This window comes from Asterias rubens, chromosome 4, assembly GCF_902459465.1.
Source record: "Asterias rubens chromosome 4, eAstRub1.3, whole genome shotgun sequence".
Classification (NCBI taxonomy): Eukaryota; Metazoa; Echinodermata; class Asteroidea; order Forcipulatida; family Asteriidae; genus Asterias; species Asterias rubens.
The window spans coordinates 15590005-15606342 of record NC_047065.1 but is presented as its reverse complement, the minus strand read 5'-3'; the positions used below and the strand labels follow the sequence as shown (position 1 = coordinate 15606342).

Below are 16338 nucleotides of genomic sequence, written 5' to 3'. Positions count from 1 at the left end.
GGGTTTTTCTTGTCATCATTTTTTTTTTACTGCTGACACTGTGTGTGTGTTACGTGCTGGAGGTGTTGACATTGGTCGGTTGGTGGTGGTGTGGTACGTTCTTGCTTTGCCTTCGCTTTATGGTTGTCACCCAAAAAGTGTCCGCTGTTTGTGTGTGATCTTCAAAAGATTTTTGATCAGCAAGACAAATGCCTCCGTAAGTAACTAGACAAAGCCGCTGGGATAACTTTCCCTATGGCGCCACCACTTTTTCACTCTTTTTTACAAAAAGGGATATCTCATTGAGGTAAATTAGATACTATATTATTTCATATCGAATGAAAAAGTGGTGGCGCCATACGGAAACTTTTCCAGTAATAGTTTAATGAAAGAAAAAACACCCTTGTCACACGAAGTCGAAGTCGATGTCGATCGTACCACCACAGAAAAATGGTGATTCATAAAAAATATAAAAAAATTATATACCCAAATTATTGCATTTTTAGTAGAATAACCCCGATAACATGAAATTTTCCCTAATTATTTACCGGTAACTGGAAACATAGGCCAAGTCTTATTCTTGTGTCTTCATTTTTTAATTGTTTAATTCAATTTATTTTATATCTTTCATTTTTCAGTAAACTTATTTTTATTTCTTTTTCTGAAGACCATCAGAGCATACTGATTGAAATGTTGAGTTGAAACCCACGACGCATTGTGCACTGTATTTATGCACTGTTTTTTCATTTCCTTTTTATATATTAAATAACATTAATTTCATGGGTAAAAAGAACTTTACTTCCTTTTTTCCTCAGTCCAATTTATTCCCTGGGTGGGAAAACCTTTCCTGTTCCTGCCAAGCTGCATTCAGACAATAGAGGGCGCTTACTGAACCGACTGCGAGGCAACAAGGATGTACCCTCTGGGGCTGTGATTCTCCTTGAAGGAGGGAAGGAGATCAATCAATACTGCACAGATATCGAACTGGTGTTTCGTCAGGTAATTGAGTGAAGTGTATAGACCCGTAGCACAACACGCAGCGTGCATACACGCGCGTCTTCTGTCCACCATTTTGGGGTCAAAATGTGCACAAAAGGAGGGTACACGTGTTTACGCATCAATGCGCATGTTAACACGTGTACCATCTTTTTGTGCATGTTTTGACCCCCAAAATGGCGAACAGGAGATGCGCCTGGATGCGCGCTTCGCGTGGTGCAATATGTCTTTAAGCCTTTATTAGCCCTTCTTAAACAGTTATGACAGTGTGAAAGTGCGACAGGGTGCTCTTAGATTGAAATGTTTTTGAATCCCTCTCCCTAAAACCACATTCCTTTAAAGGGAATCATTTCCGAAACAATTGTATACATTAAACAGCTCCAGTGCTTCTTACCAAGTTTGTTTTATGGTCATTTGTTGAGGTACACCTCCCTATAATTAGTACAACAAGACCCTTGTATAATAACCAAATTGTAAACATTGCAACAATCGTCATTTAATTTAGTACCACAAGGGTAGTTATTTACTCCTAACGATTGGTATTATTGCTGGTTTTTTTTTCTAGGAATCCTTTTTCATGTGGACATTTGGGGTGGAGTTGTCTGGATTCTTTGGTGCAATCTCTGTCGATACAGGCAAGACTGTTCTGTTTGCCCCCAAGATTCCTGAAGCATACATTGTATATGTTGGCAAGTAAGTATAAGTTATCATTGAAATAAAAAGTTGCTGATTTGTTTTTTAAAGGAGTTTAAAGGCACTGAACACTATTGGTAAGTGTCAAAGACCAGTCTTCTCACGAGGTGTATCTCAACATATGCATAAAATAACAAACCTGTGAATATTTGAGCTCAATGTGTGTGTGTGCTTTCAGATGCTTTATTTCGAGACCTCAAATTCTAAACTTGAGGTCTCGAAGTCAAATTCGTGGAAAATTATTTTCTTTTTTGAAAACTATGTCACTTCAGAGGGAGCCGTTTCTCACAATGTTTTATACTATCAACCTCTCCCCATTACTTGTTACCATGTGAGGTTTTATGGTCAAAATTATTTTGAGTAATTACCAATAGTGTCCACTGCCTTTAAACTTGGTAACACGTTTGTTGCCTGTTGTGGCAGGAGATTCTGCCCCCCCCCATGTATGCCAAACTGTTAACAAACTTCTTCTGACAGTGCCCTCTTTTGAACCCTCCTCCTCCAGCCTGTGTTAATTTCCAATGTGGGGGACAGGTTTCCATATGACACCTGGGGTCGATTTCACAAAGAGTTAGGACTAGTAGGAGATGTTAAAAACTTAAGGCTAGTCCTAAGTTAGGGCGAGTAACTTGGCAATCCACCCCTGCTACCATGTACCTTTGAACACGGGGGGACAAAAAATAAAAGGAGGTTGAACGATCCCTCTAACGGATTATTCTGAGCGGGCATTTGCAAACCAAAACCAAATGGTGAAGAATCGAAGACGTTACTGTGGTCACATGGTCCAATGGTTCCAAGGTTGAGGGTTCGAATCCCTAAAGCTAAGTGATGATTTCACAATGACAAGCGACTGAGTATCATAATTTATAATCGTATACTTAAGATTGGCTGTTGCCAGCTTGGTGTTTATATGGGAGTTGGCTGAGTTCCAGTAGATTTTTTTACAAAACATTTTTTACTTTTTTGTTTTCAGGTTGATGTCAAATGAGGATTTGAAAGAGCGTTATGCTGTTGATGAAGTACACTTTGTTGAGGAGGTAACTTTATTATTGTTTACTGTACTGTGTTTTCTTATTTCATTTAATTTCATTGATTAATTCTGGTCAAGGGTTCTTAGAAAAGTTAACTTTAAATTACTTTACTAGCCAAGGTATGACTCATCTTTGAATGTTCGACGGTCCAAACAGCAAGTTCAAAGCTTTGTTCGGATCCTTTCAACCTAAGTTAACATTGTTGATATGACATATAATTTTTAATTGTTGTTCCACTAGCCGAAACCCCAAGTGTTTGTACCGCAGTAAACACTATTAGGCATACTATTTTTTGCTTTTTTTTCAAGGTGGTTCTATTAAATTTTCATATTAATGACGCCATATTCAGTAATTCATTCAGTATTCATGTTCAAATTCCATAGCAGTAACATCTTGTTTATCTTTGCTACAGATGGCAGAAGTGTTGAGAGCCATGCAACCCAGCACTCTTCTCACATTGGTAAGTCAAGCATAGAGCGGAGAGTTGCCCTTGAGATTTGTTTCTCTTTCACATAAATAACCCTTGTCACACTACAGAGCCAATACCCAGGTAATTCCTGGGGATTTTGAAGCCAACTGCCACCCCATGTTTGTTTCACAGTTTTCTTCTGAAAAATGTAGGCGGGTTCTTTTAGAAGAAAAACAGTACTATAGACTAGTGTTGTAGCCAAGGTGGACGGTGCTTGGTGGGTCTGCCCAGGACTGAAATCTTTTACCCAGCAATCTGAGCAAAATACACTCTGCCGTCCAGCAAAGATTTCCCCTTGATTAAATCAAAATATTGTTCACTGTGCATTGATATGAAACACAGGTAACGATAGGGAGTATCAAATGTCACAGACTGACAGAGAAAGAACACAGTCAAAAGGTCAACTTATTGCATGGCACCATAACATGAGCAGTTTGAAAACCTGGCATCATGCCTTCAGCTTGCACTGTAATGGCCTCATAATCTTTGGGGACTTTGAACAAATTGGATTTATAGCCCACCACTAAAACTGGTCTAGCTATAACATTGCATTCAAATAGACCCTTGCACTGACGTCACATGCAGCTACATGGTACAGTATGCCGATGCTTTAATAGATAAATCTTAATAAATAAATCTTATCAAGCGCTGGTATTTAGAAAAAAACTATTCACTGCGCTATATGACCAAGGGAAAATGAATGGTAGGCTTGACTGAAGAGTTAGGTTTTGAGATTGGATTTGAATGAAGAAATGTCGGGTTGAGGCAAGCCGTTCCACAGGCGGGGGGCTGCAACCATTTTTTTTAAGGGAATATGCATGTACAAAATTGGTGTGCATCTTTCAAAAAACAAGTGTTTCACCTATGTAGTGGTGTAGCATCCAGAACCCTACTAAAAATTAAATGTTATCTTCCTACAGAAAGGTGTTAATACAGACAGTGGATTGACATCACATGAGGCTACATTTGACAGCATTGACAAGTGAGATATACACTTCTTGTTGTTTTGTCAGTTCCACCAATCCTGTATAATACCATTAAAGGCATCGGACACCTTTGGTAATTGTAAAAGACCAGTCGTTTCACTTGTAGCACAAATTTATGTGCTTTCTGATGCATAACAAAAGGCTCCAGGCCAGAAGTCTTTTAATAATAAAATTTGAGTGATGAGTAATTACCACAATCTCAAAAACTTCTTTACTTTAGAGGGAGTTGTTTCTCACAAGGTTTTATTCTATCAACAGCTCTCCATTGCTCGTTACCATAAAAAAAAAATTATGCTTACAATTATTTTGAGTAATTACCAATAGTGTCCAGTGCCTTTAAGTTGCTGTTTCTACAATCTTGTATCATTTTCGTGTGGATGTAAAGTACATTACAATATGAGAAGGAAATCACATTCTGAACTGTGCAGGAAATGATATCAATCTTGAGGGTCAAAGTTTGCATTTACGTATGTAAACAATGGATCACATTCCATTGTTTCTGATATAATAATTGTTCCCTAGGAGCTATTGTATAAATGTAGGTAGGATATGAGCACATTGTCACGCGGTGAAGTATTGACTTCACCATTTTTAAGAAGCGAAGCCAAGTAAAAAAAAAAAAAAGATTTCACCAAGTGGCGATACTATGTGACAATGCATGAATGATATGCATTCAAGATTTCTATTTTTATCTCGATAACTGCACTGTCTCGATTTAGCCTTTGGTTTCTAGTGCATGTGTTTTTAACAAACCAGTTTAATTACAACAATGATTGTTTTATATAATTCATAGAAAAGAAAAAATTCAATTGAAATTCGTTCACAATAAACATAAAATAAACATAGAAATTCATCCAGCCCACACATAATCGACTTTTTCACAGTGAAATTTGAAACATGACACCACTGGATTTCAGAAACTAAAAGTTCTTACCCACCTAGGAGGAACTCTTTGTCAGTCAAAATGTCAAATTATTTTTTTTAAAACTAAACATGTGGTCAACTCCATGTAGATTACCAACCTACTTCACTTCGAAATGACCTTGCCTTGTTTGGATAAATGGGCAGGGATAATCATTTTGGAAATGATGCTGGCATACAAACAGTTTTCCTTATTAGATTCCTACCGTATTTCATCTATTTTTTGAGCGTCATGGCGGCCAATACTTGGCAAAATAATGGATGACATGTGACACAAGTTTCAAGTCTCTTCTCAAAACTTTTCTTATGTCACAGGTTTTCAATGACTAATTTTGTTGTGTCTGTTTTTCTTTGTGTTGTGTTTTTGTTTTTGTTTTGTTTTTGGTTTGACTGCGCCTTGAACACCCAGCAGGGTGGATATGTGCGCATTACAAGTCTTATTATTATTATTTTAATTGTGATTTATAACGTTCATTCATTTTTATTATGCAAAGCAGTTTTGTTTTTATAAATTATGCGTAATATGTATGATATGTTTCTAAGTTTGTTCTTCTCCTTTTTTGTCCCTTTTGTTTAGGTTTACTGTCGATAATTCTATACTCCATCCAGAAATATCCGAGTGGTAAGTGTTGTATTTCAAATATGAAGCACTCAAATTTATTTTGTAATCTTTTTAAATTCTTTAAAACTTTGCTTTAAACTATAATTTAGAAGGAAGTTGAAAGAGTTTTTCTCAATGTCTTCAATACATGTAGGGTTCGAAATTAACACTGTACCACAGACCTGCGACCGGTAGTTTTAGCAGTGAGTCTGTGAAATCGCCACTGGACAAGCCCAGTGGTATTGGGTTTTTTGACTGACTAACAGTAGTAATGCCTCATATGCGTAGCATCCTTGTGAAAAATGTTGACAATGAATCTAATATATCGTTCAATTCTGTTGAGTATCGAAGTACCCCGACAAATGTGATTGATCTTTGCTTATTGCTTGCTTATCTCATTTTGAATCTGGGGTGGATTTCACAAATAGGTAGTCCTAACTTAGGACTAGTCCTAGGCAATGCTAAGAGATAGGACCAGTCCTAAGTTAGGATGAGTTACTGGTCCTAACTTAGGACCAGTCCTATCTCTTAGCATTGCCTAAGACTAGTCCTAAGTTAGGACTACCTTTGTGAAATCCACCCCTGGTCTTGTAAAATATATCTTGGTTCAGTAAAAGTGTTAAGCAACAAGCCATGCAATGCAGTCTTGTAAATTGAGAAAAGAGTTGGTGGAAAGGATCCTTGATTTTTCTTTTTTATTGCAAATAATAATAACAATACAAAAACTTATGTAATCGCGCCCTAAATATGTAGACATGCTCGGAGGCGCTGAACACGGCATTATGGACAATTAAAAAATAAGAAATGGAATTATGACAAGAAGTAAGTTTCACCTAAAGGTGCCTATAAGTTTACTGCCATCACAATTTTTCAGCAAAGCTAAAATCCTGCGTTTTACCCATAAATCATGTAAATACTGTGTGAATCCTAAAGTGATATCTTTTGTTGTGGCTCCTTTTTCATTTCAGTCGAGTCTTTAAGAGCCCGGGAGAGCTTGAGATTCTGCGCTATGTCTGTCAGGTCAGCTGCGAGGCACACAAAGAGGTCATGAGGAAGGTCAGACCAGGCATGCAGGAGTACCAGCTGGAGAGGTCAGTATCTGTCTCACGCGTGGAATTTAATCCCTCTCAGCCTTTTTTAGGTATGGGGGACACTATTGACCCATTTCACGTGACGTCATCATCAGAAAAATCTTGAATGCGCCATACTGGTGGGCAATTTCACTGTGCGTTTTCATATATAACTCTATGCCGTGCGTTATGCAGTGAAGTGTGCGTTTTAGGCGACGCAGCGTTAATACACATAAAACCTAACTGCCCACCAACATGGTGAGCGTGGCATCAGTCGCCGTGTGTAGGAGTGCACAGTTTGATTTTGGTGTATACAGACAAATTTACCCAAACCAAAGTACATGTAGTGAAATATAAATGTGTTCACCATATCTCAAAATGGCGTATTGTTATTTAGAAAAGAAAAAAATTCCGCTGGAAAATCTTATGGGAAATGTAGTAGTATAAAAGACGTTCTCAAGATCAAGTCTACACAGCGTAGTAGATATTACACATGGATATAAGTAGTTGGATGGGAAAGAACAAACTTAAACTTAATGAGCAAAAGACAGAATTTTTGGTCATTGGCTCTAAACACAACTTGCGCAACATGAACAATGTCCTTTTTACATTTGGAACCACTCAGATTGCACCATCAACATCAGTCAAGAACCTTGGTGTATATTTTGATTGCAATATGTCTATGTCTAACCAAATAAACCACCTTTGCAAGTCTGTTCGATTTCAGTTAAAAAATGTGTCTGAAGAGGCATGTCATCATGTGATTCGCAGCCATGTTCTTTCCCGGTTAGACTATTGTAACGGGTTGCTTACAGAAGTCCCACAGGTGCATATTAAGAGACTTCAACTTAATTGCAGAACTGGGCTGCTCTTGTTATCTTTAGGTTAGATCGCCGTCGTGATGCCATGCCTCTTCTAAGATCGCTTCATTGGTTACCAATTAAACAGAGGATTGTATTTAAGATTCTTTTATTCGTTTACAAATTCTTTCACAATCAGGCACCAGTGTATTTTAATGAATGTCTTGAGTTGTATCGACCTTTGCGTACAAATCTTCGCTCCAATGTAGATCCATTTCGCCTTACTTTTCCCATGACTCGCAGTAAGGCGGGAGATCGAACATTCATGTTTCAGCAGCTGAAGAGTGGAATGAACTTCCCTCTTATATTAAATCTGCTGAAACAGTGAATGTGTTTAAGAAGATTCTCTAAACATACCTCTTTCCTAATTGATTTTGTTTTTCTATTGTTGTTTGTTTGTATAATGTTTAATATATTGCTCTTTGTAAACGCTTTGATATGGTTTTACCATGAATAGCATACCTAAATGCATAATAGTAATAAGAATGGTGATACCACAAACTGAATGTACATTGATATCTCACCATGCAATGCCTCAAAACCCCAGTACATGGAATGATTTCCTGTCCATGAACTATAACAAAATGTTTTGATTTTTCTCCGCGAATTTCATTTCTTGATATTGTTATTCGTAAATGATTATTGTCTTGATTTTTGTTTTACAGTACATTCAAACATCATGTGTACTACCATGGGGGATGTCGCCATGTGGCTTACACCTGTATCTGTGCAAGGTAACCGAATTTCCACTCTCGCTGCTTACCCTACAAGACCGTAAATACATGCCTGTGTTTCAGATTAAACTACAATTAAGTTATACAACTAGTGTCAAGTAGCCATTGTATAATACGGCAATATTGTTTATCTCATTCAGAGACTGCTGGCCATAGAAACTGAAAATGTAGTCGCTGGTAGATGTGGGCAGCTGTTTGAATAGCGCTCCTTAAGGCTTTTTCATACAAAATATCAAATTTACTCTTGCGGGTACCCATTTCTATCCCTGGGTGAAGTGAAACAATAATATAATAAAGCATCTTGGTAAAAAACACATGTGTCCTTAGCAGGATTTGAACCCGCACTTGGATGACTTAACCACAAGAACTTGAATGCGTCGCTCCACGAATCGCTCAGCAACGACACCCTTCAAAACCAAAATTAATAAAACAATACAATAAAATAATGCCAAAACTAGTTTATTCAATAAATGTTTTTATTCAAAATTTTGTTATTGTCTTTGCAGTGGTATCAATGCATCAGTGCTTCACTATGGGCACGCTGGAGCTCCAAATAATCGCCAGATCCTGGATGGAGACATTTGGTAATTTTTCTTAAAATTCACATTTTTTAAGTTAGTTTTTGTCTACACTTAACCATGCTCAAAAATTTATAAATAATAAAACTGGCTTGTACTATGTACGTAAATTCATTTGGTACCGTAATTTTCGGATTATAAACCGCGGTTTATATGTTGATTTGGACATTTTTTTGAACTCCTGCGGTTTGTTCTCCGGGCGGCTTGTAAGCTGACGTATAAATATTTAAGAGAAAAACAGCATTTTTAAAAAGAAAGATCGTTTGTAAAATATTCTAAATAATGTTTTTTTTTTCTTAAACGAGAACAAAAACCTGCCTGTGTGATGACAAAACCTGTTGAAAATCCCACCACAATTGTATTCCATGTTTCCTTTGTAAAACGTTTAACAGCCGCCCTCAGCTAGCTAGCTCCCCCCGCTCAGCGCAACTCGGGTTAGACTAGACTGGTGCCCGTCTATTTATCCTAGCGATCTCTACATGCTAGCGTCAGACATTCAAGCTATACTCGTGTCTCGGCGAAATAGACTCGTCCCCTGTCTATTTTTCCCACGATCTTTATATACTGACGTCAGACATCCGCTACACTCGTGTCAGCCAGCGGTTTCTTCAGCTCAACCACGCACACCGCAACAGCAGAATGGTGAATGGACGTACGCAAAGAGCTATGCCGCTCCGGGGGATCAAACAAAACGTTTCCAAACTGCCCTGATTGTTGAGTCCAGTAACATTGGGAATTTTATTTCCAGGAGGCGCAAATGCGAGGGCGTAGCGCAACCCGTCAGCGAACATCGCTCAGTACGGTGCAGCCAACATCTGTTGTGCAATCTCGAGATTGAGCAGCGCAATTAACAGATTGCTAGCTTTACGAACTCGCATGTGTGTACATGTGCTTAATGTGCACGCTGCATGATACATTACTGCATACACACACGCTACGTCCGTCCGCCCGTCTGTCGTTGCAATAATCTGTTGTGTGGATCCTCGTTGTGGGACTACAATAAAAGGGAGGGAGAAACACCGACCAACCCAAAAAAAAAAAAAACCAAAAAGAATGCTATCCTATAATAGATCATTTCAATTACGATCAATAGTGTAAACTTTAATACATTTCCAATTTAATTACGACGCAACTCCACATTGCGGCCAACTATACAAGACTGAGTGATGTGCCGCCCGCCTGTCACTGCACATCGCCACACGGGGACCGCAAACAAGCACGGCCCCTATGTGTTCACGCATGCGGTGATTGGCCGTTTGGTGATTGGCCGTTGTTGATTGGCCGGTGATAGTTCCATTCATAAAATCTTGGCTAGACTTCGGACGGATCGAGTAGAGCGGCTGCCCATTGTACAACGGGGAGCTTGAACGTCTGACCCACGCTTTGAGGCTCGGGGCCCAGTCTAATCAAACGTGAACAACTTTTGTCAACAGAGGGCGATGCGATGCAGGGCAAAGTTCAACTATTTCTCGGTGTGCGTTGTAGACCGATCTTTGATTCACGGAGATTGTCGCCAAAGAAGTTCACAAAACATATGGTCAACACAACCGATCATCAAATCGCAAATTCTTGAAAAGGGTTGTTGATGGAAACAAAATATAACTCAGGACTGATAGTGTGAGATAAAAAATCACCCGTAACGCGGCAGGTTTGCGTACTTCACTTCCGTGTTTTGAGGTTAGTTTTTTCATGTTTTTTTTTTATTTTGATCGCGGTTTATACGCCGCGCGGCATATACGCCGACATCTAAATATTTTTTGTATATTTTGAGGAAGTGCGGTTTATACGCCACGCGGTTTATAATCCGAAAATTACGGTAATTAAAACCACCTGAATACATCAATGACATCATTCATCTGTAGGCCCTACAAAACTCCAAGACAGCTTCGCTCCTCAATCACCCTACTCCTGATTGTTCCACGTTCCTGGCCCTGGGGTGATCGCTGCTTTTCACATGCCATCTCTTTGGACCAGATAATTATTATTGGCGTGTCATTCCAATGGGATGTGAGGCCATTGGTCCTGTGTGTTGTGTAAGATACATAAAAAAGCCAGTGCACTTATTTCAAAGAGATGGATTTGCCTTGGTGTTCCTGGTGGACAGCATATTGCGCTCCATCACCTTGTTGACCACTACATGGTGCTATAAAGGAGTACATGTACATCACCTTGTTGACCACTACATGGTGCTATAAAGGAGTACCTGTACATCACCTTGTTGACCACTACATGGTGCTTTAAAGGAGTACCTGTACATCACCTTGTTGACCACTACATGGTGCTATAAAGGAGTACCTGTACATCACCTTGTTGACCACTACATGGTGCTATAAAGGAGTACCTGTACATCACCTTGTTGACCACTACATGGTACTATAAAGGAGTACCTGTACATTACCTTGTTGACCACTACATGGTGCTATAAAGGAGTACATGTACATGGTCTCATACTTCAAAAATGTAGCTACACATACATGTACCTTGAAGGCAAATACTGAACGTTGAAGCGCCTTGAGCCTCAGTGAGTGACAGATTGGAGCGCTCTATAAGAAGCCATAGTTAATTAATTAAATAACTATTAACTATCTTGGTGTTTTTGTTTATACCAGCTCATTTGACATGGGAGGAGAGTACTACTGCTATGCGTCAGACATCACATGTGCCTTTCCAGCCAATGGCAAGTTCACTGCTGATCAGCGTATGATCTATGAGGCTGTACTCAAGGCCAATAGGGCAGTCTTCAAGACCATGAAACCAGGTAGATTTATCATCCTTTATGCTAATGTGGACTAAGAAACAGGCATGCAGCTCTTCTGTGTTTCCGCGGATTTCCGCGTTTAAAACAAAATAATAAGTGCTAAAAATAAAACAAATCGTAAACAAAATTATTTTACAAAACCTACAAAAATAAGCCTAGTATATGCTTACCATGCACCTTAGAGCATAATAAACCTCAACATTTTCTAGGGTACCATTGTGGGTCTCGTGCCCCGTGGCGTTACGGCTGCCTCACTCTGCACTTGCGTTGTGCCTTTGAAGATTTTCCTCTTTTTTTTCAACGGCAGTTGCATGCCTGAGAAACAATTTAGTAGAAGCGGTACTTAAATCTGCTACCTACGGATTAACATGCTGGTGCTCGACCAACTGCGCTATCTGATCTAGCCTTAATGGTTGCAGTCTCCCTATTTTGCCAGTATCTTAATCACCGTTCACCGCTTACTGGACAAGCGCAGAAGTTCTGTTCTAGCTGTGTAAGCGGAGAATGCCTAGTAACTTGGAATTTGCATACGCACAAGCAAAACTTCTCTGCTAACCTGTGAAATACGCTTGAAGTAAGCGGGGCATTCCCTACTTCCTTAAGCGTCAATTCTTTGCTTACGGTAAGCAGAGCCATGATATTTGGTCAAGAAGTCATTTAACCTGTAACTGCTGTATAGCCAGCGATAACACCAAGCTTCTTATTCAACTCGTAAAACGGCAGCAGTGCGATCACCCCAAGTGGATGCAGAGAAAACTGAAAATTTAAAATACTATGGGGTTTAACTAAGAAAAATTGACAGAGTGGGACTTGAACCTGCAACTTCCAGATCATAATTTTCTGAATCAATTGCTATGTCCACCTGATAGGAATAGACCCAGGAGAATGCTGTGGTTGATAGCAATTTTCTTTCTATGTGCATGCTCTTAATATTTCGGCTAATAATTTCAAGTAGGGTTTGTGGAGACACCATAAAATCAATCTTTTGTGAGCTCTGGTGGTTCTGAAAAAAAGTTTTTCTCAGAACCACCCGAGCTGATAAGAGCTTTCTTACAAGAGCTTTCTCAAGAAATGATTACGAGAGCTTTCTTAAGAGCTTTCTTTTTTTTTTGTCTGCACAAAATCCAAGTGATTATAGCTTAACCATGCAAATATTCAAATCCTAGTCGTCAGCCATTTGTTTATTTGATAACATTTTGAATCTCCAAATCTCAAAACTAGGTGTTCTCTGGCCGGACATGCACCGTCTGGCAGAGCGTGTTCTCCTTGAGGAGCTTACCCGTCATGGATTGCTCAAAGGTGACGTAGATGAGATGATGAAGGTGTACCTGGGGGCAGTCTTCATGCCTCACGGCCTGGGCCACTTCATGGGTTGCGATACCCATGATGTAGGTGGATACCCGAAGGTAAATAGGAATTAAGAGACTTGAACAAACCGTAATCGTTTCTTCAGTAATATCATGGTTTGTCGTGGCCGAGCGAACAAGAAGTCCAGACTCAATGTCTTGTGTTTCTGACCACCAGAGTGTGGGTTCGAGCTACGTTCATGAAACCTGTGTCTTTAAGCAAGACACGTAACTGTTATTGCTGCTTCCCTTGTATATAGGGCGTAAAGCCATTGGTCCTGTCTGTTGTGTAAATGCACACACAAAAAACAGTGCACTTGTTTTAAAGAGAAGGGGCTCACCCTGGTGTTCCTGGTCTGATCGGCAGCATGTTTCGCCACAGCACCTTGTAAACCATTACATGGTTTTATAAAGGAATAGGTCTCACACTTCAAAACGTAGCTCCACACACTTAGCAGGAAAAAATACCGAGCGCTTTGGGATGTAAATGGCATCTTTAATATTTGTTGACTTATCATCATGTATAGTTATGTGGCAATCTTGTCCAAGTTTATGTGTTCTTTTTATGTACATTATTATCACTTAAGTGAAGTTGAGTACTTGATCATTCCTGTCATATATTTAGGGTGTAGATCGAATCCAGAGACCAGGTATTAAGAACCTGCGTACGGCTCGTGTCCTGCAAGCTGGTATGGTCATTACAGTGGAACCTGGATGCTACTTCATTGCAGCAGTAAGTTTCTGGCTCCACATTTCTCTCTAGAGAATAATGGTATCAAATGTATTTTGGCATGTCAAGTGCATGGACCTTCCAAACATGATGAGGGATAAGCACCTCTGGCGTGACGTTGTGCATGGAATCTCGCCTGCGACCGCTAAATGATGATGATGATGTCGAGTGCACCTGACTCAAGCTCCATGTTTCTGATCAGCAGAGTGTGGGTTTGAGTCCTGGTCTTGACACTTGTGTCCTTATAAAGCAAAACACTTTTAAAAACACTTTTTTTCAAGAAACTTATTGCAAAGTTAAGGGTTTGCCCCGCTGTGCATGCAGTGGCTGACAAATGTGCTCCAGCACCTTGTGTAAACCCTTACATGGCGGTACATTTATCGGTCTAATAATTGTCTCGCCTTCCACCTCCCGGAGCCCTGGTTCAAATCCCATCAAGGGCGCTATGTAGATTTTTCAGTCTTTCTGCACTGTGTGAGTTTTCCCTGGAATAATTATTTGGGTTGTCCTCCAACATCTACAACTGAAACTTCCTTTCCACTGGGTTCTTGGCTAGTACAGTGATTAAGTTCACTTGTGACTCCACAACCAGAATAAATCAAATGAAATTGTTTTTTATTGTAGACCCTGGAGCCAGCTTTGAAGAACCCTGACATGATGCCATTCCTCTGCCCAGATGTCTTAGAGAGATTCAAGAACTTTGGAGGGGTGAGTTTCATCTTGTTTTTTTAATTAAATCAAACAACAGATGCTAACTTTACTGTTTTACTACTGTTGTATTCCAACAGAACATCTAGTAATAGTTAATTTTTTGGAAACTGCCTATCACATACCTAGGCCCAATTGCGTGGCTCTGCTTGCTGTAAGCAAGGAACCGGCGCGTGCAGAAGCAGGGACCTCTACTGTGCTTATGTCAAGAGTATTTCACGGGTTAGAGGCAAGTTTTGGCTTGTGGGCGTGCGTCCTCCACGTTACTAGGCAATTAGGTTTACACAGCTAGCGTAGAATTTTGGTGTTTGCATGTTAGCAGAGAATGGTGATCTTAAGCGCAGAAATCGGCGGTAAGCAGAGCCATGAAATTGGGCCCCGATAGCCTTGTGATGTTAGGTGATCTCTGGAATCTTTTTTTTTTTATAGTAATGGTATATGGGTATCTCCATAGCAAAGCTTTAAATTCAACTATTCAATGAATACTTTTTACTGCATTAATACTCAGGTCCGCATCGAGGATGATGTTTTGGTGACACAAGATGGCGCTGAGAATCTCTCCTCGGGTGTTCCCAGAGAAATAGACGAGATAGAGGCCCTGATGGCAGAAGGACGTTAGATAACGGAGCCTCGTGACCAACCAAAACCGCCCAACCATCAAGGGACCAGCCGTCGACACAACGAGTTAGGTCTGCATGCTACAGTGCAGGGTTGGGACTCGTCCTAAGTCATAAGATTAATCCTAAGTTAGGAAGAGTTTTGTGAAATCGACAGCAGGGCCCAATTTCATAGAGCTGCTAATAACAGCAATTTGCTTAGCATGAAATTTCTTCCTTGATGAAACCAGTATTACAAACCAAATTTCTTTGCTAAGCAAAAATTAATGGGGAAACAGTTGCGACAGGTTAAACTTGTTGGAATTTTGACTGGTAAACTTGTTTCTGTTAAGCAAGATTTACCTATTGGCTTTATGAAATTGACTTCAGTTTTGGATTATACCTGCTTAACTTTTAACATCATGCTAACCAATTTTAATTACAAGGAACCAATTAGGTATCATGCAACAATAAATAAACTTAAGATTTTGGCACTGGCAATGATTTTCAGCTTAACGATGTCTTTGTTGTTGAAAGAACTGTGCTTGTTCGAGAGGGCTTCTATCCATCTGTTTCAGACCATTTTGATTTTGTAAATTGATTGTATTTACCAAAATTTAACATATATCTGGGTAACAAAGGATGACAATTCTGATTCTGAACCACATGGTCAAAAAAGCTAAATAAACCTGCTATAGATTCAGTAAAATATGTGTTTGCTTGTATCAAGAAAACCATACTTGACCAGTTACCGCCAGGGATCTACCAGAAATTTGTTTCCCTTCCAGCTTGGCAAGATTTTTTTTTTTTTTATATAATATCTCTGGCACTAAGAAGCAATGACTGGACAAAGCAAAGGCAAAGAGAACAAAGATTCTGTTTGAAGTACCGGGAGTTTGTTGTTTATCTTTTGAGCCAAAAAAAATAAGGAAAAAATGTGAATAGCGAAACCATGATAGACATGCAAGGCTGCCACCGGGGGACTTACCAGGTAAATCCATTGTTCACGGTAATTAATTTCTGAAATATTTTTGTCTTACTATGTTTATATGTAAATCACAAAATGCTATTCCCAATTGTATGTATGTTTTAAAAGAGAAAATTTAACTTTGTTACGATTACATTAATTGTCCGTGTCCGATTGAATCGTATCAGTTTTTAGAACTGTGTATTGATCTGATGATAACACATTTCTATTGCTGTTTTTTACAAGCAATGTAATTTAATTTTGTTTACTTATTATAATGTTATTATTATTATTATTTTACAATTATTATTATTA

General features: G+C 39.2%; 1 protein-coding gene across 1 annotated transcript; it reads left to right on the top strand.

Annotated features, from left to right (window-relative positions):
* Positions 1 to 22: 22 nt before the first annotated feature.
* Positions 23 to 15224, top strand: LOC117289026 (xaa-Pro dipeptidase-like). The gene is made up of 15 exons (XM_033769932.1): positions 23 to 196; positions 795 to 978; positions 1541 to 1668; positions 2642 to 2705; positions 3112 to 3159; positions 4089 to 4150; positions 5653 to 5697; positions 6645 to 6767; positions 8272 to 8340; positions 8847 to 8924; positions 11528 to 11676; positions 12898 to 13082; positions 13648 to 13755; positions 14377 to 14460; positions 14969 to 15224. Exons 1-15 carry the CDS (start codon positions 189 to 191, stop codon positions 15077 to 15079), a joined length of 1446 nt encoding a protein of 481 aa, XP_033625823.1. The 5' UTR covers positions 23 to 188; the 3' UTR covers positions 15080 to 15224.
* The last annotated feature ends 1114 nt before the right edge of the window (positions 15225 to 16338 follow it).